The sequence below is a fragment of the Rhinolophus sinicus genome, chromosome 17 (genome assembly GCF_057876585.1).
Source record: "Rhinolophus sinicus isolate RSI-liver-muscle chromosome 17, RSI-T2T, whole genome shotgun sequence".
NCBI classification, from domain to species: Eukaryota; Metazoa; Chordata; class Mammalia; order Chiroptera; family Rhinolophidae; genus Rhinolophus; species Rhinolophus sinicus.
Genome location: NC_142517.1, coordinates 190145717 through 190172545, shown reverse-complemented (window position 1 = coordinate 190172545; position 26829 = coordinate 190145717). Strand labels below are relative to the sequence as shown.

The window sequence follows — 26829 nt, the reverse complement described above, 5'->3', positions numbered from 1 at the left end:
TCTGCTCTACTTACAAGCTCCCTTTCTTCCTTGTAGTGTGGATGTCTATGTGCAGATCTATGTAAACAAAAACAAAAAAAAATTGTCTATCGTTTTTAGGGTGCTTTGCCATCTTGAAAGCAAGTCCAGTTACTGTTGGTAGGTCATGCTTTCAGTGTTGGTGAGAATCTGGCATTCAAGCCTGCTGTTTTTTTTCCATTCCTTTCCATATTTCCAAAACCCTTCAGAAAAGAAGCCAATTTGATTAATCCAGTACTGGAAATGTGGGTCTCAGATAGGCAAAAATGATGAAACTAACATTTATTGAATACTTATGTCACGTATACTTGTAATTCTTATTCTCCCTATTTTACAGATAAGGCAACTGAGAAATAGAGGTATTAAGTGACTTAGTTTTAAAAAAAAACTCATTGCTTTAAAAAAGTGAAAGAACGGTGCTAGGCACTTGTCAGTTTGATGAAATCTGGTTCTTGCTGCCAAGAGGTCCCAGCCTGTTGATTCTGTAGAATCTAACTTGGTCCTGAATTATTTTCAGATTTAAGGGTAAGTGGGAACTAATTTAAGGATTCAGATCATATTCAACCAAGATTTACAGATTTAATCAATCTTCTTTATAAAATTTTATACTTTAGAAGACTTTGAGAACAGATCACTTTTCACCCCCTTCAGATAATGAAGCAACTATAGGAAGTTGGGTACTTCCTGAAGATGTTCTTAAGGCATCTTATTCTGGGTATTTTCAGTTTAGGAGTATTCCATCTTGTACGTAAGTAGTTACTATGTAATTCTGAATGGTATGTTAATATTCTGCAATTATGTTAATATTCTGCAATTATGTTAGTAGATACACATTAACATGTTCATTATCTGTTTGTGTTAAGGAACTAAAACTTCACATTTCCTTTCTTTCCATTTCTTTTAGTACATAATACTTCTCTGAGTCAGTGGAAAAACGGATATTCTCCTACATGCCAGCCTCAAATAAGGCCAGAATCTTCTGCACAGCTGTTCCAGGGAAGAAAGAAAAGACACTTGAGTGAAACAGCATTAGGTAGGTTAAAATGAGGATATGAGTACTAGTACTAAAAACTGAAAATCAAGGCTGATCTCCAAAGAACACACTGCTTCATGGGAGTTGATATTTCAGTCCAGTCACTAATTATACAAAACATCCATGGGCCTGTGAACATTAAACAGCATGTTCAGAATTATTTGTGGCCTGGGCATCCATCCACTTTATGGCCATTAAGGCTTTCCTATGTTCCCTGACTAGAGTTCTCTTCTACTTAACTATCATCCGGGACAGGACTTAATCTCCAAAGTTGTTCTGGACTCAAAATAGGTCAGTACAAAGTTTCCTTGTAGAAATGTATTACCATTTCTGGTATCTACTATGGTGTTGATTCACTGAAGCTTCCTCAGTTTTGAGAAATTAGATGATACTCAGTTAAGGTAACTCAACTACCTCATTCAATTGACTTTAGGAACTTAAAGTTCCAGGATGATCTATAGAGATGTATTTGAAACTAGAACCATTCTAGTAACACAGTCACATTTTTGTGGGGATTTGAGACAAGATAGTTTCCATAGCTTTTGCAAATTAATAATAAAAAATAAAATGGGAAGCTATATATTAAATAGCAAATTATATTCCCCTTTGGGTCTTGTTCATTGTTCCAGTGGACATAATAGTATATACATTGGTAAAGTATTCCCCAGATGTAATATGTCAATATGCCCAATAAATTAGAAACTAATTACATCCAAGATGTACTAGACTGTAATTATACATGATGGATTTAGCACATTTATCACTGCCTCCAGAAGACCCACCATGACAGACCAAGTCACTACCCCATCAACCAGTGTGGCACAAAATTCAACTTCGACCCTCACAGAGATTTCATTATACTCGTTTTTAGTGTCTCAACCAGCTTTTGAGAAACTTCCATACCTGTATACCAAAACATAGGACGGAAAACTTGTATCTCTTAAGATGCATTATGAAATACCAATTACCTAAGATGCAAAATGTTTCACTTGAATTGACAGATCTAAGTTCAAGTTTGATGGAAACACAGGGATAGAAGAACAAGTAAAGCGCTTTATTACCAAGAACTAGACAACTCTGTAAAGCGCATGACATCTGGTATCCTCTCTTTAACTAGTAAATATCATGAAAAAAAATTCTCTCTTCTAGAGTATAAAAAACCCAGGAAACCAAGAACCAATTTCAATATGTGGATTCAGATTTGAAGAAACTACTAGCCATAAAGGACATTTTGTAACAAGTGGAAAAACATGGACTGGATATCATATTTTACATTACACAGGAAAATATTTAATATCCATACTAAATTAAAACAAACAAGGGCAGTAAATAAGTGTATATATACTCACAAATAGGGAACCAAAAGAAATGGAAAAAAGTAACGTGAAACACAGAAAATACCAAGAAGTAAACTTGTAATAACCCCCCCAAAAAAATTTCATTCATGAAATAACAGGATGCTATAAAAATGAGTAACAGAGAATAGCAACTTTCAGAAATAAGTATTTTAATAGAAAAATTTCCAAAAATCAATAGAATGGTCAGAATATCAAGTTAAGGAAATCTTCCAAAAAGTAGAAAAGTAAAATAAGAAAACATGAGAACAGAGAATGCAATTAAGAGGATAAGTCTTGAAGGTTCAACATCTGGATAGGTACAGAAACATGAACACAATTACAATAATCTAAAGAAAACAGGAACAGAGTAAAGGGTGGGGGATGAGATTATTAAAGAAATATGTATTGGATGAAAACTGTCAAGACCCCAGAAAATGTAAATAATTGTGGCAGGATTGTGGGTTTTTATTTTGATATGAGTTAAAAAAAATAATTTAAAAAATACACAACAGATAAGGAATCACATTACCTAACTATAAAATAATTCTAACTCCTGTAAGCCATGTTAACGTTTGATACTCTCAATGGTTCTTTCCATGGCAGGAGAAAGAACAAGATTTGAAGAATTTGCGTTTCACCACACAGAACCAGGATCTCACATCAATTTTCCTGCTGCTACTAATGTCAATGTTATATCAAGAACCCAGAATTCATCATCACAAGTAGGTTTTTTGTATACTGACCTCTAAAGCTGCTTTATTGACTTGTTAATTAAGAGCATTGCTTATAGTACATATTAACATACTTCTTACTAGGAAGCAATAATTCATTAAACTTTTTTAGTAGGGACTTAATTAATCATTAATTCTTGATTATGGCTTTTTTCCTGTTACAGCTTAAACTTTTATCATACTCCTTAACGTGAAGCTAAGTATAACCTTGCTAATAAGAATCAAACACATGTGTTGTTTTTATTATCTGGTCAGAGTAGAAGTCAAAGATGGACGAGTTTAGGAAAACAAGTGTGAAGCTCAGGGAGTAGGAACACTTAAATGAAGACTGTAATAATTAATGATCTTTACTAAAAATCATTATTAAAGCCCACTGAGTATTTCATAGCTTTTCCTAATAAAGAGTTTATTAAATGATCATTTCATTGACATTTAGGGTGCCTTATGGTAATCTTTTCTGATAAGAGGTTTTCATTTTAAGGCTTGTATGTATGCACACATACAAATGTACGCTGTATACTTGCCACACACAAAAAAATTGCATTGGTTTACAGAAGATAGGTATACTTTTTCTGAACATTTATAGTCAGATTTTAAACAATGTATTTGTAAAACTTACATATAGTATACAGCTATATTATCTTTATATAACTCAGGAGGGTATAATCAGATAACTAGATACTTCTGTAAAAGTACTGTAATCCTATTTTTCTGCAGAATACTGCACGACGGAGATTGCGAAGCGAGAGTTCTTATGACATAGATAATATCGTGATTCCCATGTCATTAGTGGCCCCAGCTAAGTTAGAGAAACTCCAATATAAGGAAATACTTACTCCAAGGTATGTATGCTTTATTTTAAAAATTTCTTCCTTCTTTTTCTTGAATAAACTCAGAGTGAAGTTAAATTTTATAAAAGATGGTCCTCTTCCTCTCCTCCCACTTGTATAACCATGGACGGAAAATGGTGAAAGAAACCTTTATATTACCCATGCTGAAAAAAGTGCCACAACTTTAAATAGTATCACAACTTATAAGGTTTTAAGAATTGGGAATTCCTGACTTATTTACTTTAGCACACTTAAGTCTTTCTAATTCAACAGTTCTTATATGTAGATGGCACTAAAAGGTACTTTAGGGATATAATTATATTAGCAAATAATCCTTGCTCTTCAAAATGGAGGTTTATATAAGCTTGTAGAGTTTAAAGCTACTACCTTTGCATGGGGTATTTACCCTGTAAGACAACGCCTATAACAAAGATTTGGATACACTGCTGAGTGAGCAATAAACACATTAAATAGAAAGATGAGTGGGAAGGTCTGGGAAGAATCATGGACAGGGAACGTAGTGTATTCACATGGAGACCACACAAAGGCACGTGGACACGGGCGCAAGGCTCAGCCACAGACTGAGGTTTTGTGTGGGGCAATAAAGGGAGTTAAGGCTGGAAAAGTTAGAACCAGACTGTGACGGTCCTTGAGTGCCACAGGAAACTGTGCTTCCTAAGGGCAGTGAAGTTAGTCAATTTGCTTTAGAAATGACAGCAGTTTAAGACTGAATCTGGCACCAGGAAGTAGAGAAGAGGCTGGAAACACACGTAAGCTGGGTGACGACTGTAGTAATTTCTATTGCTCTCTATTACAGCTGATTTCTAATTCTCTTGTTAATAATTTATTTAAGGTATTAACTCTAGGAGGTATTATGAGAATTCCCACAGAGAATCTGTTGATATATTGTATATAAGAAATAACACTTGTTATTTGTAGTCTTGATGTTCTGTAGCAACAGTGATTTTCAATTTATGGTGTTAGGCTAGAGCTGAATGGTTGAACTGATTGTTTAATACAAAGGAATTCTGTGGTCGTTATTAAACTCAAAAGAAGCCAGGAAGGGAGTCTTCATACAAAGAAATTGGCAAATGCTACAAATCAGTTTTTGTTGTTATTGAGCCATTTTATTAGCAACTACTTGACTTAGAGCTGTTTGAAATTGGTTTGTATCTTCAACAGCTGGAGGATGGTTGTTCTTCAGCCTTTGGATGAATATAATGTAGGTGGAGAGGAGGTAAGTAGCCTTTCACTTATGGGATAATTGTAGTTTATATATTATGAATGAAGTCTGCTTTATTTGATATTTGAGGAACTAAAGAAATATAAGTCCTTTAAGGTACACTGATTTTTTTAAATGAAATTTGATTAGAAAAATGTTTTGCAAATTTGACTGCAAAGACAATGTATAAAAAACAAAGAAAAGCCAAATATAAAATATACCATTTGCTTATGTAAGTTGTTGAAACACTGGATTTATGTGAATCTCTACATTCATTTCCAGCATTAAGCCGTATTTCTCCTTCATGAGATTTAGTCTTAATATTCAAGCCTACCACATTCAAAGTCTTGGGAACAAACTAATTTTGAATTTGGAACATTTTGGACTTTAGAAAAACAATGTGGTACATATATTACATCATGTACAGGAAGTCTAGGACAACTGTCATAACCAAATATTAATATTTCTATAATAAAATCAGATCAGGCTGTGTCACCAAATGAATTATGAAAACTTCTTCTAGAATTTTTGGAATTGTGGAAAAGGGATTGTGGATATATATGGGTAAAATATATCAAGAGAAGAATAACATATTATATAACTGAATTTCAAAGTAATAGTCTATAGAAGCAGTATTACGTAAAAGGCATTTTGTTTTTATAACAGTCTTTCTATGCCCACTGATCGTGTTTTTCAGCTACCAAAATTTACTTTTTAATGCCCTTCCATTCTTTAATGCACTCTACCCTCGTTCAGAATGATCCTAGCTAGGAAACCCAAATTCTTAAAACACTACCACTGCCATCTTAAAACTCCAGATAAGTCATTAGGTTCTCATTTATCTCAACCAGTTTTACTTTTGATATAAACATGTTCCTGGAACAGTATACTCCATAACGGGCAATCAATACAACTTTTGAATAAAGTTTTAAAAATATATAAAATGAAAGCACTGTTAACCTTTTTGTAATCTAAGTTAAGTGTTCAAACATGACCTAATAGTGAGAAAGTTTAGGGAGTTTTTGATGCCCCCTTTTTGGGAATTTGAAGCTCATCTCACAATATTTGTTTTCTCCATTTAGATTTCATTTCAAGTTTTCTTACTATTGTTCCCTTGATGTGGAATTGACACCTGTCCTCGTATTTCAAAATGTTTCTAATAAAAGTAAAACTTTTTATTTCTAATTCCAGATAGAAGACCTTTCTGATGAAGTCTTCTCCCTAAGACACAAAAAATATGAAGCAAGAGAACAAGCCAGATGGTCATTATGGGAGCAAAGCAAGTGGCACAGAAGAAACAGCAGGCAGGTGTTACGCATTTAAAACCCAATACCGTGGAATCAACAAAATTTCTGTATGAATGAGAGAGATCACTAAAAAGGAAAAACATACTGTATAACATCAGTTATTTGTGCACTGGAACTGAAACACTGCATATACTGAGCTTATATTTGGGCTAATTCATAGTGATGAAATGAGTTTCTGTATTTTAGTCCATTCTAATTCTCAGGATCATTGTCAACCTCAGAAGAGTAGATTTAACTGATCAAATAATGTGATAATTCTCCCAAAAAAAGGAGGTCATTTCAATGTATTGTACTGGATCTAACACTAGGGATTAGAATCTGGGTAACCTATTTTAACATAAACTACTTCAAAAATGTTTTTATTTAAAAAAAATTTCAAGAAACCTGTCCAGTCTAAAAAGCAACTAGTTTAAAATACTTTGAACATGAATAAGGGAATAAATCCTAAAAACATAATTAATAATTATATATTTGAGAAAAATCTCTGGTATTTTATATTTACATTTGGCTAGTTTTTTGTATAGTCAAAACTGAATAAGTAAGGTAATGTTGAAATCTGGTGTGCAGGCATCTCATTTAATTAGTGTTGTTAAAATACATTTCTGTATTTAGGTCTCAAGATATCCAGATTTGTTGTAGATCCTTATTCCAATAGTTATCCTAACATATATGAGATTTAATTCTCATCTTTCTCCACATTCCAGAGACATAACTTGCCAGAAGTACAGAGGAAAATGGAAATCGAGTCCTTCAGGGATGACATTACAATAATCATACAATACTCTGGAAACTCAGAAAAATTGTTTTAAGGGTCAAGTAACTGTCCTTTGTTGTTTTCTGAGAGAACAAAAAACAACAAAACAAAAAACACTTAAAATTTGGCAAAAGACTTCATAAAACACAATTTAAAAATCTTTGAGATATGAACAGCATCAGGAAGATTAGCAGATGAATTTTTAAAAATCTTTTGGGCAACACTGTTTAAAGAAAAGTACCAAGTTAAATTGATTTAGTGATACCTGGTTACATAAAATGTTAAGACTGTAAGAAATAAATACTTTCTTGGTTTTCTTGCTAGAGCTTACAGTAAAAATGTGGAAGGACAGGACTTGCTTTTGAAAGAATACCCTAATGCCTATAGTGACCAGCACCGTGCTGCTCCAACTCCTCAGAGCCAGGATCGGACGGCACACGGCTCACCGTCATTACACGAAGGACAAGAAACCACGGTAAGTATAATCACAACTAGCTAAACCTTTTAACTGCCTTTCGTCCTTCTAAAAACTTGTTTGTAGCAATTCCTTGTTACAAATTCAGGATTTGTCATTACAGAACAAATGCAGTACGACAATCAGTATAGATGGAATGCTGGATTTGAATCATAGGATCTGTATTCCAACATTCGGGTTCCATCACTACTGAGTTTCCCCGAAAATAAGACCTAGCCAGACAATCAGCTCTAATGTGTCTTTTGGAGCAAGCATAAATATATAAATTTTTATAGTAAATTTAATATAGTAAAATAAGACCAGGTCTTATATTAATTTTTGTTCTAAAAGACACATTTAGAATGATTGTCCAGCTAGGTCTTACTTTCGGGGAAACATGGTAACCACACTGTATCTTTTGATGGAACATGTCAGTACATAATTCCACCCACTCATTTATCTGTTAGGAAATGGGGATTCTATCAGCGTTTCACTATAAAACAAATCGGATTAAAGAGAAGAGCCTCTGGAACACAATGAATGTTAGCTGCTGTTTCTCTTCCCCTTATAAGAGATTTTTACTTATCTCCCAGTAGATCCAGTTCTCACCTCAAGGGGAGTGTTTTCTACCACTGCACCTATAAAGTTCTTACACTTTTCTTCATAAGCAGGTTGGAAAAAGAGAACCACAGCTAGAATGGAGAGAGTGAAGACTACAGAATAGGCAAGTAGTGGAAAGCTCAGAGAAGGACAAGTCAATAGGTGTTTGTAATAATGATGAGATGCAAAGAGAGATACTGAAGTGCAGAATTAGATCAAAACACCTTTACAACAGCTTTCCCAAAGTGCTCTTAGGCTGGAAATGAACACCATTGCCCCATGGCAGTGTTTTCATCTTCATGGAAGAGGCAAAGTGAACAAATAATTCACAAAGGTCCCTAAACAATTTTCAGTATGTTCCATTTGGAGTTGCTTGATATTTAAGTCCAAATGAAAATTTGTACATTATGTGTTAAATATTGAATAGTTATTACAAAATTGACATTTTCACATTTCTTGATATATGAATTTAAACAAATTAGTTGAAACTTAATGTGTTTTTTCTTTCAGTCTCTGTGGTGGGAACGAAGGACTTTTCCACTGAAGGATGAAGACACAGATGCCTTATTATGCCAAGATGAAAAAGAACAATCAGATTGAAAGATCGAGCCCAGCTTTCAGTAAAGTCTTCTGTACCAGTGCACTAGAGAACGGCCACCATCCAAAAAGGCAGGCAGATGGAATGGAAGTGTACAAAACCTTTGCTCTAGGACTTACTCATGTTAAGAAAAAATTCGTGATAGGAAACAGATAAAGAAAACTGTAACTGAATGGAAAACAGGAGAAAAAAATAATCCCTGTTCTCCATCTCCCACCCGCTCCTGTCACAATTCCAGAGTAAGAGCATGTACTGCATGTAGGAATCTTTTATGCTGTTTAGGCAAGGTATGTCTCTTTTTCCTTCTTGAACCATAGGAGTTAACTAGCTTTTCACTTACAGACAAATGCTAGTCATCTGTGTTTATGATGCAGATCACAAGCACCAAAAAATTAACTGCTGCAATTTGATGTTAAATCACATTACTGGGTAAATCATTTTAAAAAGATTTTATATCCACACACACATATACATGCACACATACTTGTGCATCAAATGATAACTCTTCTTTTTTCTATACACATGGTAATTCATGAAAACCGCTTCAGAAATATTAGAGTATACAAATCTGTGTGTATAGAGTATACATACACACTACCGATGTAGTTTTAAAAAAACACTGGCAGTGACTACTCCACTTTAAAAATGCATGTATGAATTACCCCATGAAATGTAAGCTGCACTATAAATACAGAAGCACATGTTTCCAATGATAATGGACACCTAAGTCTTGACTATGGAGATCGAATTTTTTTAAAGAAAATGTTTAACCAATAGATGTTATTTATGGAAATTTCTATACCAGATAACACAATATTCCTTTATTTGAAATCACTGATATCTGTTGGACTAAACATAGGTTATTTTCTATGCACTCCTAATAGAATCAGACAAGCAAAGTAGAGTTAAATATTGGTGTTTTTTAAAAGTATCACATCTTTTAAAACTCAATTACTCAACTTGAGTTTTTATCTATTTTATCTGTATACCATGAGGAGAAGACACCAACTTAAATGAGCACCAGGAAAGTCCTGTCAGTATAAAACATTGTATTTCTAGTTAATTTGTTATTATACCATAGCTTATTCTATTAAATAAGCATCTATTCTTACTTGTATCCTCGAGTGAGAATTAAAACTTTTCAAAGGATAATGCTTCAATATTGGAGACTGGAGTGTACATTAAGGAAAACTTTTTGAAGCCATTACATCATTTTTTTTCCCTATGTAAAAGTCGAGGACAATTTATATGAATCACTTTTCTCATGTAAAAAAGGTTATTCAAGTTGTAGTACCCATTTAGCTGACAATCCTGGCCGTCTGGCCTAGCCTTGGGGTGATATTAAGTTTCTGTTAGGGACTGGAAATTATGCTAGTTCCTTTAAAGAAGAAAAACAAATTCAAATTCAATACTGACAAATTTTTGCTTGTAGTTTTACTGTACATTTATTTTTTAAAAAAGAAAACAAAAGCCAGACAAACCCAAGTTGTCAGGCAAATAAACGCCAATCTTTCTGTCATGTCTGATATTATAATCTTATATGTAAGTTTTTTAATTAAAGTTATTTCTATATACCTTGTTGTCTGATTTGATTAAACACCACCTTATTCATGGCACGAAACTTTCCCAAGCCAAAATAAACACAAACTTTAAGAAACAAATTTTTACTTTGTAATCTAGGAAAAAACACAAAGCAAGCTCCACTCCATGCTTACCTGTTAATGTTCGTTCTTTTCAAATCTTATTTCTTAAAACTCACAGTAGCCTAAAGAAGTTCAATGACACTGGTCCTGTTATTTCTTGCCATACGCCTACATATTACGTAGCAAGAGTATTTACAATAATGAAGTGGCAGATATATTTGTTGTCATAGTGTAATTTGAGACACAATATTTAGTTTATGGATTAACTCTACACCTTGTCATCTCTTAGCCTACCTGGTCTTTCATGGATTAATAAAATATGTATCCTTGGGGTCAAAATCCATAGTTCCAGAATTTCCTCAGCCACCTGGTTCCACCACAGGGTAAAGTTAGACTGGAAATAAGACAATGTTAAGTAAAAGAAGCGTTCTTTGCCTAATGCACCTCCCAAGGCCTCTGTTTGTAAAAATACACACCAGAAAATCCTATGCCCTCCTGGATCCTTTCCATGCTATCAGCCTGTTGCTGAGCTTTTGTATCTTCATTTTTTTAAATGGGGACAAAAGTACGTGCCCTACCATTCACAGGAGTGATTTGTAGATTTAATGAGATTATATCAAAGTACTCTATAACCTACAAATTTATAACGATAGTTTTGTACTGAGCATCCTCATTTCTATCCTACAATTCTAGGAATAGTAGTGGAAGCTTTACATATATAATAGTATCTCTGTTAATCCTCAGTATAAACCTGCAGTTATTAGTTGCATTCAATGTATAAATCAGCTAACAGAATCTCGAAGAAAGTGGTTGATCTGATTTGCTAAAGTCAAATAGTTGGAAAGGGGAAGAGTCAAGATTCAACTCAATTTTACTTCCAAATGGAAGCTTTTCTTTCCTTTCTGCTCAGAGCTAGCACATTACTTCATGTCCTGAAGAACGGTGGCCGTGATTAAGAAAAGGGTGGGGTGGGAGGAATTCTCTGAGAAACTTGCCCCTAAAGCAAGTCTAACAAACACCCTGGTAAAAATCTATGCTTGTATTTTAAGACAGATCACCTGAAAATCCCTGGGCTTCATACATTGTTTTTATAGTCTCTATATATCAAATATAAGGTGCAAAGTAAAAAACAGATGCTTTACAAGCAAGAAGAACATGGTATGCCATCCCAGCCAGATTCACTTAGATTTTTCATAAATTGCATTCTACTCATTATCACGCATACCGTGTTTTCCCAAAAATAAGACCTAGCCGAACAATCAGCTCTAATGTGTCTTTTGGAGCAAAAATTACATAATACTGGGTCTTACATAATTGTCCGGCTAGGTCTTATTTTCGGGGAAACACGGTATATACAAATCAATAACGACATGAAACAGGAAAAACAGGAGGACTTCCTTTGCTTTTGGAAAATAGCCGAGAAACAACAGACAACACTTTTTTGAAATGGAGAAAAAAAGTTTTTTCATAGTATCTAATACGCCTTCCTTAGGAATTAAGACACATTTCTGTTTATAACCGTAAAACAGCCATATTTTTACTCTTTATAAAAATCAAGTTTCCCAGTAAAAATGGTATATTTCACCACATTAACCTTTAAATTCCATCACTAAAAAAGAGTAATACACACCAATTTCTAACCTCTTGGAACATTCTGCACAACAGATGTTAGTCACTGGAATGAATAATTGCTCAGAAAAGCAGCACTGCCTCAATTGTGATAGGATTTGGTAGTCAATATTCTTGTTTTCCAGTAAAAAGATTTAATGAGCAGAAAAGTGGGATGCCTTGTGTTTTCATCGATCAAGAGAGCGTTTCTGAGCAGCTTCTGAGCAAACATTTCGTAACAGGTTGATCACAGATCTGGGGTCTTCACTTCTCATAATGGCACTGCCAGACACAATCATGTTAGCTCCTGCCTGCAAGAAGTAAACACTTCGGTTATATCTCCAAGGAAGATGCAGAAAAGCCTAAGAATGCCTGAAACAGAGTTTCTACCCTTGCAACTTGTCAGCACTTTAATTTTACAAGAGTCACTTGGAGGTGAACAGATTTAAGCAATCTGGTTCGATGACGAAAGGTTGAAATGCTTAACAAATGAGGACGTGAAGCTTTTGATAAGTATAAAGCAGAAAAGTGTGGCTTATATACAAAAACAAATCAAAAATTAGAAATGCAGATTAGACCGTGATGTTAAATACAAACGCCACGTAAACTTTAATCACCCGCAGTGCTCCAGGCAGGGCTGGCACCCACTTGGTGAAGCTCAGGTGCCCCACTAAGCCTGGATTTGGAAAAACACTCATCCCATCTCCACCTGGAGGGTTAGAGGTATCCAGAGATCAGATCTAGAATTTCATCATAAATGGCTCCAGTCAGTTCTTCCAAGGGACAAATAGGTAATTAACACACCTAAGTTCTACAGAATAACATTTCCCCCCCCCCTTATAAGCAGGTGTGTTTTCTTTTCCTATTTGGAAAAATGACTCAGTCACCGGGACTCAATGATCTTCTAAAGGCGCCATGGCCTTCAGCATCTTCTTTTTCAAAACAGAACTTTCTTCAGCATTACTGAGATAACCGAACTTATTTATTAATGATTATGTGATTTTAGAACATTCACTCACTGCTCTTTATTTTCCTAGCTCTACATTTGAACAAAAAATACTTTTCCAAGAAAGAAAGGCAATTTAGGAAACGTAGGGGAAATCTCTTTGGCCCACAAGACAATGTCCTGGGCAGCTGACATGAAACCGGTCTGGGTCACAGTCAAGCAGTCTCACCTCTGCACATTTATGGATGGTCTCAGGACCTACTCCGCCATCGACCTCTATGTCCAAAGACGGGAACTGGGTCCTCAACCAATGAACCTAGATATACATGAGGAAATAAGTGACTCCTAAAGTGGATATTAGGGGGGCGGGACGACAACCAAATAAACAAAAAAATAGCCAGTATCAGCCACTAAAATAGGACTCCAACTGTCTCACAACACAATAACTTCACATCAATATACAAATTATGACTAGGGAAAACTTCCTTTTTAATATACTAAAACAAAGTTTTATAAAAGCAAACTCGGTTCTGTTTGGGAAATGGCATTTAATTTGCCATGGCTTTGCAGGGAATATACTTCATGAAACAAGACAGATAAAACCCTCAATATTCAATGGAAACTCCCCAAAGCTCTAAAGGCTACAGAGATAATGGTTTTGAAAGAAAAGTTCAAGATTAAGATGTTATCTTTTCTAATTTCCAAACCTAAATCTCTTACAGCATTTGTCATCGTGTATAACAACGATCTGTAGGCACTTCCATCTGCTCACCTTCAGAACAGGAAATGTCTAAATATACAAGTGGTTCAATATAGGCTTACTGAATGAACAAACGCCAATAAGTGCCTCACCCCAGAATCAAATACTTCTTTTACCTTGGGCATCATGTCTTCCATGAATTTCTGCCCTCCAAACCCAGGTTCCACTGTCATAACCAAGGCCATATCTATCTGATTAGCCCACGGTGCCAAATACTCCACTGTAGTTCCTGGTTTGATGGCAAGGCCAACCTGTGACAGAGATAAATTTGCTAATCACATTAACAATTCTATATTATATTATTGTGGTGTACCTCGTATAGCAGTAATGACTATTTTTAAAGACTAGAATACATATGTAAATGGAATGCATAAATTGTTCAGACTACATATTTTTTTTTAAGTTAACAGGCTATTAAATGTAAATGTTTCTAAAAGGAAGTAATATTCAAAAAAAGTATCATACATTATTATACTTAAACAAAAAACAAGTTATATTTAAACTCTGGCTTCCTAGCTGAAGAACAGCTGCCTAAGTGCGGTCTTATCTACCTATCATTTCCTGTCTTCTACCAAATCTTCTCAACTGAGTAGGAATAGTACAAAACAGTTCTGTCACCGCTGGCCTCTCACCTTCATCCCATTCTCCCGAATGTCTTTAATCAAAACCCCTGGGTTCTCAGTAGCCTCGAGATGAAAGGTATACTGATTGGCACCGGCTACAGCCATCGGCTTTACCCACTGTTCCGGCCTCGACACCATCATGTGCATGTCTAGAAAGAAAAGACACATCTCCTAAATATTACCGAAAGGAAAATACCTGGCTCATATTATCGAAGTCTACTGTTTTCTACTTGGTATATAAACTCTTCTGACATCAAAATAATTGTGAAATAGTTACACTTCTATATAGCTCACCTCCTTTTATCCTGAAGATGAGGTTTTGGTTAAACTCATTTACCAAGAAGCATATGTTGCTGCATATGAAAAGTAATGACTAGAAATTAGGAAACCTAGGTCCAGGTCCAGGAAATGCCACTTTATTATAAACTTTAAAAAGTTGTATTATCTATGCAGACTTGCTTCCTCGTTTATAAAATAAGAAAGCTAAGGGATTCTCTTCACAAATATTTCACTGAGCACTTACCATACCATTAACTATTCTAGGCCCTAGGGATACAGCAAAAGACACGAGAAAAATCTCTGCTGTCATGGAGATCAAATTCTTATTCAGGGAGACAAACCATAGAAACGTTAAGTACAACTAGGATGGTAGCTACTGAGGCCAGTGTGGCTGGGGTGGGAAGCCCTGGGGAGAGCAGATGAGGGCAGAGAGGTGTGGGGTGAGCAGAGAGCGTACAGAGCTCTGCAGGCCACTGGAGTTTTATTCCCAGTGAGATAAGGAAAACACTGCAGGATTTTGAGTGGGGAAGTGACAAAATCTGACTTAGAAGGCCATGGCAATAACCCAGGTGAGAAAGGATGATGGCAGCAACTGAGGATGGCGGGAAGTGGTGCGATGCTGGGTATATTCTGAAGGGAGAGCCAACAAGAGTTGCTATGGGTTAAATGTAAAGGGTGAGAGGAGGCAGGAGCCTGCAAGGACTGGGGCCTGAGTAACTAGAACACAACTGCCATTAACCGAGAGGCAGAAAACTACGGGAGGAACAGATGGAGGGGGAAGAACATGTTAATAGGAGAAGGCTGACAAGCATCCTAATCCTAAAGCTTGAATCATACAAATATTAGACAAAATGGGCGTGGCCTTCTTAAACAGCTTGACTTCAAACATAATAGCATTTAATGAGAAGGAGAGGGCAGCTTAAAAGAAGCTAAATCAAGAAAAAAACACTGTGAAGAAGGAAAACAGTAAATACTACTGTGCAGGAGAGATGGTAGTGAGATGTTTTGAGTTCTTGTTTTGCCAGAGCAAGCATATTTCTGACATCGCTGATCCACATTAAAGAAAAAAATCCTAGTATTCCAGAACTCAAACAAAACTCTGAAATGCAGTAAGCCTTTGAAAGTGTCAGGAAGAATGTACCACCCGACTAATGAAGCCAAAATTAAAGTTTATATTTCTAAACTAACAAAAGCAACAAAAATAGAACATATATTAAAAGACAGGTTCTATTTGGTGTTTATTTCTTTGTATTATAAACAAGGAAAATTCAACGTGATTTAAAATATCCAGTTTACTCATTCCTTAAGTTACCAGACAGCTCTGTCTCTCAGTCTCGCAGGCAGTAACCACTAGCAACCTTCACGGAGACTCCAGGTTCGGGGAGTCGAGAGTTCAGGAAATTTTCTTGTCGTTAACATATTGAGTGAGCAGTTCTCCATTGTTCTATTATCAAGCTCCCTTTACATTCTTAAAAACTATTGAAGACCCCCAAAAATGTTGATGTGGGATATATGTATATCAATATTAATGTATAAGAAATTCAAATTTAAAAAATTTTAAAGTCCACTTATTTTTAAAAATAATAAGCAATAATAAATCCATTATATGTTAATGTAGGAGTGGCATTATTTTACATTATTGCAAGTCTCTAATGTCGGACTTAATAGAAGACATCTGTACTCACATCTGCTCTGCATTCGATCTATTCCAATACATTTTATATGAAGTACATAAAAAGGGCGAAGTACATTAATATTATAGTCTTTCCAGACAAGTGTGGATATCCTTCTATTTCTACACCAAAACTCAACAAGTGGTACTTTTATAAAAGTTAATTCAATGTGGAATCTGTAAACTCTACTAGTGAACCTTTTGTACTTTGTTACACTAAAACCTATTGGTCCATCTTGCTTTGAGTGCATCTTTTAAGTACTGGATCAAAGAATTACACAGATCTAAATAGTAACACATTTCATTATATAATATATGTATTATATTATATCACATGTTATATTACTACAGATCTTATCAGAAAAGCTCTAAGTACCAGGAATCTGTCAAGCTCACAGCAGCAGATACAAGTTTTCCAAAACTCTGTAATTTTCACTTGCAAGCTAACTTTATCAGTGGCAACAAAAACTAGTAAGGCATTTTCCTTGAAGTAACAGGCTTAATTTTAAAGAAAATGTCAGTAAAATACCCAAGTCTGATAACCATAGTTCATCTGTCAGTCTTTCAAGTGAAAATGGTGTTCATTAAAAAAAGCAGCTAATTCATTTCACAACTCAAACAATGGCGCAAGTGGTTTTCCTTGAGAAAACCATCACCCTCCAGTATGCAGAAGTGCTTTATATGGACTTCCCACTGTCACACAAAATATTAAAAAGACATGCATTCAAGGATCATGATTTACTACAATCAATAATCAACACTGCGTCACCAAGGAAACCCACTAGGAACACATCATGATGAAGAATGTAAGGACTCCTCCTCGTGCTGTTAATACCACTGCTCTGATTCGGGCTCAGGCACCAGCAGACTCACTCAGTGCTTACGCATCCTCAGTACACATACGGCAAATAATACAAAAACAGTTTTGACCTCATGGACCATCTGAAAGGGATTCCCATGGGTCTTCAGACCACACTCGAAGGCCAATGATGTAGATAACTTTCCCCTCTCACTTTATTGCTTAGATGGTTATTTCTACTCAATACTGAGATTAAACAGTTAAGAATTTCAGCAGTTATACATACAACGTGTGATTTAGTTCCTAGAATATATTCATGTATCAATTATCCAACAACCAGGATCCAGGAATTAAACAAACGAACATTTCTTAATATAAAAGACAAAGGTCACAAAACCCAAACAATAAAGGACACGGAGTCCATTCATCCTTATTTTAGACCCACTCTTAGAAAGATTGATCAGAAAGATTACTATCAAAAAACAAACTAAAAACAGCAAGAAAAAGCAGATGGTGTGGTGGTGGCAGCAGGGTTCGTAAGAGTGAGAAGTAATACTAGGAGACCAAATAAAAGGGAGAGAAAAAGGAAAAAACATACTAAATCCACACGAAGCCATAAGTAGAAGATTCTGTGGCCACTGTACAGTGGGGCAAACAATGCTACTTATTTCATTTCATCCACCTGTTAGTCACAACACATTTAGATTGAAAAATTCATTTTCCAAAATGTAGTACAAAATTAAGTTTAGATCATCAGAAGATTATTCCGTTATCTGGAAATTTCAAAATGGTGAACACGTTGGTAGAACACTGTTTCCCTCGTGCCACATAAATGAGGCGATAATGTACACATTTCTGGTGTGCTCAAAGTGGACGGCTGCTATAGAGAAGCCCTGCCCAACAAGCCTTCCTACGATAAGGGCATGCTCACAGCGGCACGGGATAGTGCATTAGTCACTAGGCACATGTGGCTGTTGAGAACTTGCAATATGGTTAATGCCACTGAGAAACTCATGTACAAGAGATCTGGCAAGTGAGGCACTGCTAACTTAGTTTGAAAGAGCAACAGGTAGACTCAACTCATATTCCATGAGAAGTAATTTCTAGGTTACTGTGTGATCTTAAAAATCTTAATTCACATTATCTTATGACATTCAAATGGGAACATCTACAGGCCCCACTTACAGAAAGCTCCAATTTGCATAAAATAACTGGCTTCACTGCTAGACCATAAATCAATTAATTAATTCACTTAAAAATTATACTGAGCCCAAGCTTGTGTCTATGCTTAGCTCTAGGAAAACCACAATAAACAAAGTGGATGAAATTCCTGCTCTCAAGGAGTTTAGTGTGTTTCCCCCAAAATAAGACCTAGGCAGATGATAAGCTCTAATACGTCTTCGGAGCAAAAATTAATATAAGAGCCAGTCCAGTCCATCTAGTCTAGTCTAGTCTAGTCTATCTAAGTTTATTCTTTTCTATTTCTATTCTATTCTCAGTCTTATATTATAGTAAAATAAGACCGGGTCTTACATTAATTTTTGCTCCAAAAGACGCATTAGAGCTGATCGTCCGGCTAGGTCTTCTTTTCAGGGAAACACAGTACATAGTCTGATAAAAATAACCTCAGATTGAAGGAAGTTCTAAGAAGAAAATCCAGGTGATATGGGAACTGCATAAGGGTTAATTTACAATAGGTGCTTAATTTAAGAAAGGCCTGAGGAAATGACAAATGACCTGAGGCCAAAAGATGAGACAGAGCCAGGCAGCCAAGTGAAGTTTTCCAGGCAAAGAGATTAGCAAAAGTGCCAACGCCCCAAGATAGGAGAGTTTGGCTCAGTACAGGCAGCCAATGAAGTACCAACAGAGAGAGGGGGTAAAAGCGTTCTAGATGAACTTGAAGTTGAGAAATCAACCACCTACTTTTCCTTAAGCAACACATCCAGCTTCCGATGGCATAACACCCACTTACCAAAGAAAGGGTCCTGGCCTAGCTGCTTTCGGAGGCTTTCTACCACAGGGTGACCAAAGGTGATGTTGGGAACAAAATGCCTACAAGACAAACAAAATCTTACTCTGAAAATGTTTTCAACTCAGTTTCTGTATTTTTCTCAATATGTATTCTTGGTGGTAGAGGAGTCTGTAATCGCACTATTTCTCAATTAAATATTTAACATCAGCATCAAATGATACTAAAAATATCTGGGTAATTTTGGCTTTACAAAGAAGTATCTCCTTGATATTTGAACAAATCATAATAATGTCATATGATTTAACTGTAAGTCATAAACCCCGACAGGCAGAAATGTAAAGATGACAAAATCAACACCCCAGAAGTTATATGACTTGCCCAAGTCACATACTAGTTAGGAAGTTCTGAACTCTAATATGGGTCTTTCCAATTCTAATTTGCCACAGGCTGCCTGTGGCTACATCTAATCCACTTCTATCACAGGGCACTAAATGAGTTTATTAAAACTTTCTTAACGATCATCAATAAAGAAACTTAATGTATTAAAAACCAACATTTACTGAGGGTTTACAACATGCTAGGTATTGTACCTCTCACTTCATTTCATTTTCACGCAGCCTGATGAAGTAGATGCGTTATTATATGAAGAGCATAGGATAAGTAACTTCAAGTCAACCAGTCAGTTATTTGTGGGGTCAGGATTCCAATGAAGTCTTCAGGTATGAGACCCAAAGTACTTAACTGCTATCCTACTCCAGTTAGTCGCTGTATTCTATCAAGTACCATACTGGGTACTTCAGAGCACTGTATTTTATAAATATGCGCAAGTTCTTGGCTGGCCCAGGAAAGTTTACAGTCTCCTTGGTACAGTATGCCTAATGACTCAGCAGAATCCATGACCTACTGTCATAGTATAGTTGCTGGTAGGAAGCCAATGCAGCCCAGGACATTTCCCAACTCCCTTTGTATCCAGCTGGCCCATGTGACTACCACCCTCACCAATGCACTGAGTTTAAGTGATGTGTGTCACTGCAAAGCCCAGGAGGTGAAGTAGCATTCCTTTTCTGCTCTTACTTTACCCTTCTACCAAGAAAGAAGTCCTTAAGGAGCGGCAGAGCCACCGGATAGAAAGACTATGCCCCTGAATTTCTGCAAGAAAGGACTTTCTCACTGAATTAGAACATGAATCAGAAATAAACTTTATAATGTTAAGCCACTGAAATCTGGGCTTTATTTGTTAAAGTAATAGGTATATCCTACATGAGGATTGCAAGACAAGCTAAACAATAACACATAGACAAAGATGAGGTAAAATGGTTCCAGAGGATACTGTAGCACTTTTTAAAAGTGGGGGAAAGATCATGAGATTTACAGAACAAAGAGAATTTGTGAAGGTGGGAAAAGAAATGAAGCAAAGGCAGAAATAGGCAAGTTATGTGCAAAGAAGGGGGAAGATGGCGTTGACTAGCGAGGCCTGTGTGAAAAAAGGCAGGCAGCAGACTTTATCAGTCAGGGTATCAAGTGCCAAGCTCAGGGGTTGGACTTTATCCTGTTGTAAATATGAAGTGAGATTTTAAAGCAAGAAGCAAATAAAAAATAAGACATACAAAATAAAGTAGGAAGATGGACTGGGCAGTAAATTGGAAGAAGGGAGGTAAGAGGTGTTAGCAGATGGCAAGGAACAGTAAGTATGGAAACAAGCACAGGTAAAAGCGATGGGATGTGCAAACTGATGAGATGTAGGGGGTGGAAGAGAGACAATAAACCATGGTTAAGATTTCAACCTTAGATGACAGGAAGAATGAGCATTGATAAAAAAAAAAATAAAACTTATATGGACCAGGCACCATTCTAAACACTTTCCATGTTAACTCATTAAAATCTCACAACTCTATGAGGTAGGAACTACATTATCTGTATTTCACAGATAAGAGGTCCAAGGTCACACAACCAGGCAGTGCTGGAGAAGGCATTAAAGCAGGGGTGTCCAAACTTTTTTCAACCGTTTTCACCAAGGGCCATATGCGGTAAAATACACAAACAGCCGGGCCACTCACTCAAGGTGAAGTACGTATTGCCTCACCTGGTTTATTTAAGTAAACTAAATATATTTTTGGAATTTGCTGAGGGCCAATTAACAATGGATTGCCAGCCGCAGTTGGCCCGCGGGCCGCAGTTTGGACACCCCTGCATTAAACGCAGACAACCTGGCTCCAAAGTCCAGGCTCTTTACTATACTCACCTGCCTCTCCACCAACAAACTAACAACGGACAGAAAAATAAAGTCCAGGTGAGGAGGAGACTTGAGAGGGAGGTCAGGATTCAGGACACATCTGAGGACTGGTACGGTGGATGGGTACAGGCACTTTCACACACGAGCACGTCCGTCCTTGGAGGTTGGGTTTTTAGTATGTAGGAAATCAATCACTCTACCATTCACCTAAGAACAATTACTGCTAGGGTTATACATAAGAGGCTTATTGTGTTTACTTACAACTTGGACATAAGGGTCAGAGAAGCAGGCAGGGAGGCTTACTGAATATTACACAACTCTGGAATTGAAAGATTTGTATTTTGTTCACTGTTCTTTTAATTTGCTGTGTGGCCTTAGAAGTACAGGCATACCTTGTTCTACTGTGTTTAGCTTTACTGAGCTTCACAAGTGTTGCGTATTTTACAAAGTAAAGGCAAGACCCTCCATCAGCAAAAAGATGATGACTCGCTTTATTGTGACACTCACTCTTTTACGGTGGTCTGCGACAGAACCCACATCTCCAAGGGATGCCTGTACTTTTTTTCTCTCAGATTTAGGTTTAATTTATCATGAAAATAAACAACCACATCTTGAGAAAACAACAAATGAACTTTTACTTCACTGGGAAACAGAAGCAGATTGTATAAAACTACTGACTCCCAAATTATAAAATGAATAGCGCTACTAAAGATCAATTTAGTGCACTTCGTTCACCAAGTACACTGGGAGAACAAAAATGCACCAGTATCCTCAGTAGAAATCAAAGGATTTTAACTAAGTCATAATAAAAAGAGGCTACAAACCCAAGCATGAAGTCAGGTTGACCCCACATTTGCCTGACTACAGTAACCATGGGAGCACTGGCAACCAAAGGATTTACAGGCTCCATTCCAAGCCCACTGACACCAAAGACGACCTGGGAAGCTAAATTCTTAACAAGTGCCCAGGACTTCTGATCAGACCAGCTTGGAAAACACCAAATTATTTCACTTTAATGAAGAGAAATTTCATTGGGAAGTCTGCTTCATTATCACATTACTCTGTCTTTTTTTCCTTGAGGGTACTTTGGGGAGTAAAATCTGCAAAATATAAATGCAATAGAAAAGTGTCCCTTTTTCCCAGAGAACTGACTGAAAATAAACTATCATTATTTATAAGATAGGAACACATTATTTTATCTCTCATCATGTTCCATCGTCAATCATAAGCTTTGTTTATAATTGTCATGCAATCTAGTTCAGACAGATCAGACAAAGATGGTTAAAGGGAGGTCTAACTTTGATATAAAATGTCACAATTGTAACCAGAAAACACTTTCTCTGAATTAGGAATCACAAACTCATATGCCTACAAGGGTTGGCAGGTAACATTAAGGAGCAAAACAGGGCAGATGGGACAGGAAACAAATGACTATCTGGCTGGGCTAATGGTGGTTGCCATTCAACTCCAGCCTATTGTGACCTTGTGAGACTATGGACCCAGTACTGGCAAATCTTTGGATATTTTTCAAGTTGAAAATCTAGTACTAATGTGCAATCTCCCAAATTTTAAATCCCGGTAACTAATTTGGAAACTGCTTATTTGCTGTGTTCCCACACTCAGGTCCAACATATTTATAGTAACTGTGGAGTCATGACGCATTTATATGCTTCCCAATTTTCTTTTCCACTTGGCCTTTATTTCAAATATCTAACCATACTAGTAACCCCCCCCCCAACCCCCACAGTGTGTCCAGAATTTGTTCCTGACTTTCCTGATGAAGACATGCAGTTTTAATCAGGAGAGAAATGGGAGTCTCATAGGAGACCAGAAAACAAGCACATCCAAACTCAGTGTAGTGTTGGAGATTTTTAAAGGGGACCAAGAAACAGAGAAGCATGGAGGCAGTGCCCAGAGGGAAGGTAAGCAGTGGGAGGCCACCTTGGGAAAGGGAGTCCACACCCCCACTTTCATATCCCTGGCCTTAGAGCTCAGCCTGGCTCTACCTCTTCTGGAGGGACATTCAGGAAGGGAATGAACCTCCCTGCACTGGTTTCCTCCTTTGCAAAAGGGGAATAAAAATAGCTCTTAGCTCAAAAAGCTGTGAAGCTTGAAAGGTATATGCAGAATTCAGTTTTTTTTCAAACCAGGATGTTTCTTGGCAGAGGAGGAAAGGAGTCAAGAAAAAACAAATACTTTTATCTTAAGCTCAGGGTTACGATAAAGCCTTTCATTCATTTAACCAACTGTAACTAAGCTTGTCATGGTGCTTTACCTGCAAAGAATAGAAGTGAGTCAGAGAAACAGAACCTGTTTTCAGGGAGCTTACAGTGTAGTAGGAGAGCTATGAAATAAATAGAAGTGTATAAATTATTAGCTGCTCTTTGAGGACAGAGAATGGCTTAGGTATTCTCTGTAAGTCCACAGAAGACATTTAATGTCTGAGACAACACAGCTGTCGCATGCTTCCAATCCTAGCTCCACCATTTCCTACCTATGACACCACTGACAGTGACTCAATCTCTTTGCATCTGATTCCTCACTGTCAAATGCCAGTGCTAATAACAGCACCAACCTCTTAAGGCTGTGTGAGTTAATTCACAAAAGGCATAGAACAGAAATAGTTAAGAGCTCATAAATACTAGCTACTATTGGGATCATTAATATTCCTGATTTTGGTCAACTGAAACAAATTATTTTCTCCATTCACCTCGTTACTCAAACATGGTACAAGACTTATTTAAAACCAAATTGCTTTCTGTGTCAAATAGACTACATACATATACATGTAGCCTGTTCTATTCTGAAACCCTTAGGTGTCTCAGACACAAAATTCTGCATCTCATTTTGTGTCTCAGACACAAAAATGTAGCTACCCATCTCTGAGGTACATATTCCATTTAAGTAATATTATCCGTGAAAGTTCAGGGTTTTCAAGCAAAGGTATCAAAAGCACCTAAGTAGAACTGCATGATAACGAACTAAAAATTAAGCTTTTGTGAGAGATAACATTTACCGTAAAATTCTCATAGTACTCTACTCTTTAAAAAAAAAAAAAAAAAATCAACGTTTTGCCATTAACAGTTGGGCATACCAGTAAGGTAATGTGTGGAATGAAAAAAAGAAACAACAGACTTAACCAGACCGAACAAATGAAGAAGACAAAACTCTTACAAGAGGAATGACATGAAAAAGGAAGAACTGATATTTCTTGTAAATATACGATTTGCAAATTTGCATGAGGGCACAGACACGTTTTACTTACTTAACATAAATTTATTTTTAGTATATGTGCTGCCGAAGTGAGCACAACATAAATTTATTTTTCTATCCTAACCCAAGATAATGGCGGTTATGACTTTATGGCCAGTTATCAGTGAGGCTAAGAGAACTACAGGTACTTGGCAAACCCAAGAAGATCCAAGTTGTAACTGCACAAGGTTGAGTAATCTTGAGATTCTTACTGCCTTCTCTAGGTTTGTTTCCTCATTTTATAACCAAATTAAGAAACTAGCATCATCTTGGTTCCAAACAATATTATGTGCTATAACTACAGTGCTTAAAAATTACTTACAAAAAACTGACCTCCCTGAAGAGCAGGGTGCCTGAAGAGAAAATAGACAGGAAAATCAAAATTCGAACAATGATACAACTAACAGTTACAAAGAATTTACTACATGCCAGGCACTGTAAACTTGACATGTACTGCCCAAGGTAATTCTATTACTCCTCGCATTTTTCACATAATGAAACTGAAACTCAAAGAGGTTAAGTGGCTAGTACCAGGGGGTCCCAGCAGGTGGCACAACTCAGGCAATCTCACTGCAGGTGCCAAACTCCATCGTTACACAAGGCTGTCTCCCCAGCTCTACCACTAACGACCTATATGAACTTGGGCAAGTCATGCCTATGCCCTTCGGCCTCAGTTTCTCTAACTGAAAACGAGACACGTGTCCTAGAGATTTAAGATCGTTTCCGCATCCTAAGTGCTAGACCACACGTTACGCGGGGGGGAGGGGAGGGGATTCAGATTTGGGACGCATTCATGGCCCAGGATACCACTCAGCTCCGCTCTAAGCCAGACCTCCAGGACTTGCACCCCAGACCCGTTCTGATAACCGCGTTCAGAGTGAGGCGCTCCGCGGTAGAGGGACGCCGTGCACCCAACAGGCACTCAATACAGGTGCGCCCATCCCGCCCCGTGCAGCAACCCTGACCCGAGCCCCGCAGAGTTACCCGTCCATTACATCCAGGTGCAGATAGTCGGCCCCAGAGTCCAGCATTCGGAGGCACTCGGCCCCTAAATTGGCCAGGTCGCTGTTGAGGATGGAAGGGCCAATCTTGCAGCCAGACGCCATGGTGCTAGTTCCCAAAAGCAAGTTATCCCACGACTCCCCGGGCAAGACCAAGGCGTCGCCCCGATTGGTCACGCAGTTTTGCCCGCCTCTTCCCTGCTAGAGCCTTCCGGAAGCAGTTCTGCGAGGAGGAGGAAGTCCCGCCTTCCCCTCGGGGGCGGGACTGGTAGCCTGAAGGCATAGGGGCGTGGCCTCGCATAAAGGTCCCTTCCGCCTTCCTCTAACCTTATGTTTTAAAAACAGGTTATTGGAACAGCCCTTTCTGAACTCAAGGAGTTCGTTAATCTTTTCCCACCGTACATCCTCTATAATTCCCATTGCTCGGCTCTTGCCCTCGCTTCACTTTTTGTTTCTTCATCATTTGTGCTTTCTTTTCCTCCCCAGTTCCAGTTATTCTTAAAAAACACAAACCAAAATCCCTTTGCTCCTTATTTCTCTCTTTGAACTATTCTTAAGAGATGGAAGTATTCGGATTTAGGGAGGAATCCTACCTCTTCTAGACACTAGCTGTGTAAACCAAAATTAATTTTAGACTAATACAAAATAAAAAGTATTTGAGCAAAAGGAACTGCATGCAGCCCCAAAGACACAGATTAAGGTCACAAACTAAATTGTGTTCTGCTGAGACCAAGGGGAGGCCATCTTTTATAGTGAAAATTCCCCCCCAGGTTCCCAATTAGGTCCGTTTAATGGAAATAAGGTATCCAAATCCGTATACTTGTGGTCTGAACCCTGCAGTCCTGATCATAGCTCATTGGTGGAAAGAGGAAACCAGGAAGTCCCTTATTAATAGTTGACTCAGCCTGAGTCAGTAAGACGCAGTGCAGGAAGACTGAGTTCACTCTACAGTTCTACCTGGTATACAAAATACGTGAGAAGCTCCTGTCAGCAAGTAGCCACTAGGCTCCTATTTTTATAAAATATGGGCCCTTGGTTGACCATGGGGAGTCCATCTCAGCAGATAAATTCCTTCTCAGGGTTCACATGAAATGAAATTTTCTCCTTGAGGTCCACAGTGACCTGTCAAGTCATTTCTCTCTGCCTCATCTGTTTTC

General features: G+C 37.3%; 2 protein-coding genes across 8 annotated transcripts in view; one reads left to right on the top strand and one right to left on the bottom strand.

The window, feature by feature from the left end:
• The window catches only part of KANSL1L (KAT8 regulatory NSL complex subunit 1 like), a 101256-nt gene extending 90798 nt beyond the window's left edge, over nucleotides 1-10458 (top strand). Inside the window, 8 exon segments of the mRNA XM_088794692.1 lie at nucleotides 923-1051; nucleotides 2992-3110; nucleotides 3837-3961; nucleotides 5132-5186; nucleotides 6363-6475; nucleotides 7557-7707; nucleotides 8797-8874; nucleotides 8876-10458. Coding sequence (XP_088650818.1) covers nucleotides 923-1051; nucleotides 2992-3110; nucleotides 3837-3961; nucleotides 5132-5186; nucleotides 6363-6475; nucleotides 7557-7707; nucleotides 8797-8874; nucleotides 8876-9040 — 935 coding nt within the window. The 3' untranslated portion in view covers nucleotides 9041-10458.
• Nucleotides 10459-10532: 74 nt separating this feature from the next.
• RPE (ribulose-5-phosphate-3-epimerase) lies at nucleotides 10533-25856 on the bottom strand. Of its 7 annotated transcripts, none has more exons than XM_019726995.3 (7): nucleotides 25667-25856; nucleotides 25005-25024; nucleotides 19187-19266; nucleotides 14474-14613; nucleotides 13958-14092; nucleotides 13311-13397; nucleotides 10533-12446 (listed from the first exon to the last, which is right to left on the bottom strand). In XM_019726995.3, exons 1-7 carry the CDS (start codon nucleotides 25775-25777, stop codon nucleotides 12324-12326), a joined length of 696 nt encoding a protein of 231 aa, XP_019582554.1. In that variant the 5' UTR covers nucleotides 25778-25856; the 3' UTR covers nucleotides 10533-12323. The 7 variants fall into 7 exon arrangements, with proteins under 7 accessions (XP_019582554.1, XP_019582564.1, XP_019582556.1 ...); XM_019727005.3 differs by having other exon boundaries at nucleotides 24994-25024; nucleotides 25667-25777; XM_019726997.3 differs by lacking the exon at nucleotides 19187-19266 and having other exon boundaries at nucleotides 24994-25024.
• Nucleotides 25857-26829: the final 973 nt, after the last annotated feature.